Source organism: Trachymyrmex septentrionalis, unplaced genomic scaffold (genome assembly GCF_001594115.1).
Source record: "Trachymyrmex septentrionalis isolate Tsep2-gDNA-1 unplaced genomic scaffold, Tsep1.0 scaffold62, whole genome shotgun sequence".
Classification (NCBI taxonomy): Eukaryota; Metazoa; Arthropoda; class Insecta; order Hymenoptera; family Formicidae; genus Trachymyrmex; species Trachymyrmex septentrionalis.
In genome coordinates, this window is record NW_017305800.1 from 3,722,532 (window position 1) to 3,728,206 (window position 5,675).

Genomic DNA, 5,675 nt, shown 5'->3' on the forward strand with positions numbered 1-5,675 from the left:
AAGTTCGCATGGCCATGTACTTGTACTCAATACTCGATCCTCAAGCATAGAATGGAACGTTGTGTACGTTGCGCAACTTTAATGAGAGTTATGCATGTTCATCGATTTAAAGCGATGCAATACGAAATCTTATAAGGCCATCGATCGAATTTTGTTATCGACCCCAAATACATATGTTGATCCCGCGGGCATAACTTATCATGTCGCATCGTGAAAGATCGCTTATGAATTTCTGCTTCTGAAACGTGCCTATCAATAAGATCATGTCCATACGATTCGTATTACGCAAATACGTATGCCCGAAAGGGCATAATGCGAGATTACATATACGCGGAGCTCGGACAGGTCGATTTAAAATATTCCAAAGTCTGTCGTAAGAGAAGATTTAGGAGCACATCAGATGTTGCATCATTAATATATAAATAAATACGGAAGGAACATGAAAAGATATAAAAGAATGATTTAGTCGGATTTTAGGGAATTATGTGTGTTTTTTAAATAATAAACCTGAGAAACGTTGTGAGATTCCTGTAATCACAATAAATAACTTCAATGTAATTTCATTGAATATGTAATATTTAATCCGAAAATAGGATTCTTTCTTTTATTTGATTTATTCTTATCGATGTAATTTCCATTTATTATTATACTTGTTTGTAATATTAAATATCTTCGATTTTTTTTCAATTTCTGATCTTCGGAGAAAATATAATTATTACAATAAATTCAATATCTGTAACGACGTTTAATTTCACTTTTTGTAAAATATTTTGAAAAACATATTTTGTAAGGAAATATAAAAATATAAAAATAAATAAGACGATTTATTTTATATGTCTTTTTAATATAACGCAAAAATACAGTTTATTATATTTTTTGTCTATTATTAATAACATTATTAATTATCTTTTTTTCACATTATATCTATTTTTATTGTTTCGCTATTATTATTTTTGTTTTTTTACTATTTTATTTTTCTTCAGTTCAAAATATCTTCCTCGCTACGCAGATTATTTTCTTTGTGTATTGACATTCTACAAATCGTTTCAATCATTAAAATGACAAATCAGCCGTGATTTAAAGCGTTCTGATGAATTTCGTTCTCAACACGCGCTTATTATACATATGGCTCGGCGAAAATAATTCAGAATAAACTCCGTGACGTGCCAACTCAACACGATCAAGCAGAAGACGTCTCCTCTGTATTTCCCGTTTATCGAGAGTTCGTGAGTTTGTGATTTAGCTCAACTACCGCGGCAATATCTCGCCTATCACATCCGCCCACGAGTGTGATGCACGCTCAGCTGATCAAAGCGGTCCATTGCGGTGTCGTCCTAACGAAGACACGTGCGATGATTCCATGAGAATTTATGATCGTTCATGCGGGTCTGCAATCATGGGCCTGCGAACGGATTAGTCGCTCGACCGATGATCGTATGAATCCGATGAACCGCGCATACGAGAAACAGTCTGAAGAAGCTCATCTTCCGCTACTGCCGTCGTCGATAAATCACCGCACGGGCTTATGAACCGTGAAAAGCGGACAGGTTACTGTCCCCCGAGTTTCTGCCGACGCCCAGTATAACGAGGATGTTTCGTTAATGACCTCATTAAATCAACGAAAGGACAGCCGTCGGCCTCTATGCGCGAACGATATCTCGTTTTCTCTCACGACGATAACTCATCTCGACGGTCGCTGTTGCTGTCGTCGCCGCCGTTAACCGGCAAATTGTTACGCGACATAGATAATTTGTTGCACGTTCCGCCTCTTAATTAGTGATCGTATAATTCATGCGAGATCGCAAGGGTCGGATTTATCTTTAGTAACCACACTGTCATAAATTTTTTTATAAGCATACTTTGTCTTATTAGGATTTAAAAACCTTTGCATAATTCCTTTAATACCGATTATTTTCTTTATTATTACATATTTATACGGTTTGAATATAAAAAGCTTTCGTATAATTTCATTACTCGAACGATTATTCTTCCGTTTTAGAAAATTTATTAGATAATTCTATTTTTGTAAAACATCTAAATGTAAAACATCTAATGACTAATTATAATAAAATAATATATTTGACGTAAGTGCATTGTATGTGTGAAAAAATTTCGCGTATGACGTAGTAATTATAAAAATCGGTTTTTAAGATAATTTTATATCGAAATTAAGATATCAATTATGTCAATCATTATCTCGATCAGGTAATGTCTATAATATCTGTTTTATGTGTGCCCAACTTATGTATTGTATTTGTATCTTGTCGAAAACTCAATTTACTCAATGTACTCTCATTAGCATGCACATTTTCATGCGACAGATTGAGTTAAACAGCAACAAATCACGCGGCTTCGTGCACGCATCGATAAAATAAAATAAATTCTTACACGTTACAATCGCTGCTGCATGGATCCTCGTACGTGCGACGATCAGGTTCCGCGGCGTCCTGCGGTTCGATCGGAGGGGCGCCGATCGGCGATGCCCCTCCGATGATAAGGGAGGATCTGCGAGGGCCGCGTCTTCTCATCGCGAAGTTCCGCTCGCGGGAAGGGAACCGCGGCGTTTTCTTCTTCATTTCCGTCACGTCTTTCACCGAGAGCCCATTGTCCCAAACCATTTTGCTAGCGATCTCGTCGAAGAACTACTTCGCCGAACAGGACTGTAATCGCAGTCGACGGAAATTCGCACAATTAGGTAGGAAGGCAAATCTTAACGCACGTTATTGCGTCGATGAAATGACACGAAGGATCGAAGCAGTGACGCCTGAGAAAGCGCGCGATGACACGTTGCCTCGACCTTCAATTGGATAAAACTGAAACCAAATCAAACGCGCGATTGCCTAAGGTCTGTGGTAGCAAGATACTTTACCGAAATACACGTGATTTGATAAATTAAGTTACGTTAACGCGATTACGAATCGATTGTGCTCGTCTTTGCCGTTAAATTCATTTGCTTGCGAGGATGATTTAAAAAGCTTAATTTTTGAGAAACTCGATTCCTCAAAGATCTTTAATATTCAATGTTACATTCAATGTTATATAAGCTTTTTAGAAACTTTAGTTAATTTTTGCTATGAAAAAGTCCACGCTGAATTGTAGTAACACAATCGACACTAACTAAAAATTATATACATATATATATGTATAACATTAATATTATAATTTCGCACACTCAGTAATGTAACCATATGTTATATTATATTTATATTGTTGAGTGTGAACCCAGTAAGCAAGAAACATTTTGGAATATTTCAGCAACATCACAGCAATGTTACAACGTTACAACGTTACTGGGAAATTATAGCATTAATGTTATTATGTTACTTTTAGTATGTATCGATTAAAAGTTGACGTAATAAGAAACAAACATATGTAAATGTTTTACGTCATTACGGCATTAACACGATATAGTTGGTATCGAGAAAAAAAATGTACACATTTTTGCATTATTTAATAACGTTGATTAATCATATGCAACTGCGTTTCCGATATTTTCATATTATAATAATTTGACACAACAATAAGTCACGTTTTTCTCAAATGTAAATAGCAAAAAAGATACAAATCGACAAAATCGTATCTGTAGAAATACTGAAAATGTTTTCCTTATTCATACATTATGCCTCGTTGCGTCTGTAAAGATTTTATGATCTACGAGTTTATATTGTCAATTAACGTCGGAATTAATAAACGAGATATATGTTGGAAAAAAAAACTGGCGTTATTAATTGAGAATTCTGAGAAGATTTTAAACAATGCAATAAATTTCTTGAAATATTTCTTCATTTTTCACTATAACACAATGTGACAGACATTATTATCAGAGTCCGAATATTATTATCCTTGGTTTTTCCTACTCCAAGCGGAACGCTTGGCAGAAGCAGTGCAGTGTAGCGGTTTAACTTATCAAAAGGAATTTATAAAACACATTGCGTGGATAAAAAAAATATTATTTGTTAGATCTGTAACAATGACTCGTTGTTACAGGTCTAATAGTAAGCTGAGCAGGTGAGACTAGAACAGTCCCCAATGTAACTTACTTAGATTAGTAAAAGTTCCCTTGTTACTTCCTGTTTGTCTACGAAATTAACTTGGAGATTAAGCAATCGATCCTAGTCCTATACCACGCATTGGGGTAATAAGACTGCTTACTCATTTTTCTTCTAGGAGTGTGATCTACTGGATAAATACTTTATTGAACAATCAGAAGAAAGAATTTTACAAATTGACCATTCAAGGAATGCTTCAAAGCATTTGCAGCGTGAAGTGGATCGCACCCTAGATCCTCAGGCTCAACAAACATCCCAGTAAATACCAAGTTACATGTAACGTACACGTTAGTTGTAATTTCCCGCTCAACAATATAACACACGTATTATATTATATTATAGGATGGAATGTAACCTCAGGATCTATATTTTTTACAGAAGAGCAAAGAACAGCGGTACAAAATATGCAAACTGTTCTCACTCTTCTCTCTGCTGCCTAGCCAGCAGTTCTTGTGCTGCGAGTCCAAGATTATATATAGTAGCTAATGTATATTCTGAGAAGCTAATGTATACTCATATGAAAAGGCCAATGCCCAACATAAGTTTGTCCCTCTCATTGTCATCAGCTCTTTTGTTCTCGTCGGTTTTGACTGTTTCATTTAATTGTTTGGCTTGTCGGTAGCCCTTCGTCGCTTTCTGGGAACTCAATTCTAGCCTCTACTCCAACCAGTTTTTGAATTACAAGTCTAACAAATAATATATACTTCTTTCCTAGCGACGTAGACGGCACTGCTTTTCGCGGCGCGCGCCGCTTGGAGTGGGGAAAACGACACCGAGAGATCCGGACTCTGGTTATTATTGTACGCTATCGTTGAGGAAATTATATGACGCAATTCCGCTAGGTGTGCACTTAATTAGCCGGTGTATCATCGTGCATTTAATTAAGAAGGAAAGACATGATAGTGATAGTGCTTCACGCTCTGTGTAACGTAACCATCGTTGCATCGTTACAATTCTGCCTCACCCGCAATGCGATATTTTTATTTCAAGCCGCACAGCTTTTAATCGTACCAGCACCGTGTTATAATATATTCGACTTTGTAATTTTTTTAATTACTTCGTAGCGAATAAACACATTAAACGAATTTTTGCATTCGGTTATACATCGACGCTATTTTACGCGCAATAAACGAATCTTTTCTTCTTTTTATCTGATTCCGATTGCGAAACGATCTTGGCAGTCGCGCTGAAATCGTGCGAGAATACGTTTCTTATCTCGATGCAGAATCTTTTTTTTTCCCCGATCGCGCGTTTGTGAGTTCTACCGATTATGTTAAATCGTCTTCCACGCTCATCCACGCACAAGTTTCGACTGGCTCGTCCCCTGCGAGGCGAGGCAAAGCGACACGGTCTGGTCGCAGAAGAAGGCACGGCGGCGACCTTCGGACGTTGGTTTTCATTACGACTATTGTCCTGGATAGCGCTCGTCCGCTTTATGTCACTATCTTCCGCGCTACTTCTCGATTGCAGCAAGCGGTCAATCATGCTCCATGCGTCACTAGACACGTCGAGTGAATGGGCAAAAGTATCGTATCAATTTTTGTATTTTCTTTATACATATCGCTTTCATACTTCAAAAGTGGCACAACTCAAAAAGTTAAATTTTTTATATATATATATATATAT

General features: G+C 36.8%; 1 protein-coding gene across 4 annotated transcripts in view; it reads right to left on the reverse strand.

The window, feature by feature from the left end:
• LOC108752833 (four and a half LIM domains protein 2) overlaps nucleotides 1-5,675 on the reverse strand; it is a 132,137-nt gene that overhangs the window by 58,133 nt on the left and 68,329 nt on the right. The window contains exon 1 of one of the 4 annotated variants that reach the window (XM_018493955.1): nucleotides 2,389-2,633. The exons of the other annotated variants lie outside the window; for them this stretch is intronic. Coding sequence (XP_018349457.1) covers nucleotides 2,389-2,618 — 230 coding nt within the window. The 5' untranslated portion in view covers nucleotides 2,619-2,633. Of the gene's footprint in view, nucleotides 1-2,388; nucleotides 2,634-5,675 lie in introns of those variants that run through there. 4 annotated transcript variants of the gene reach the window in all.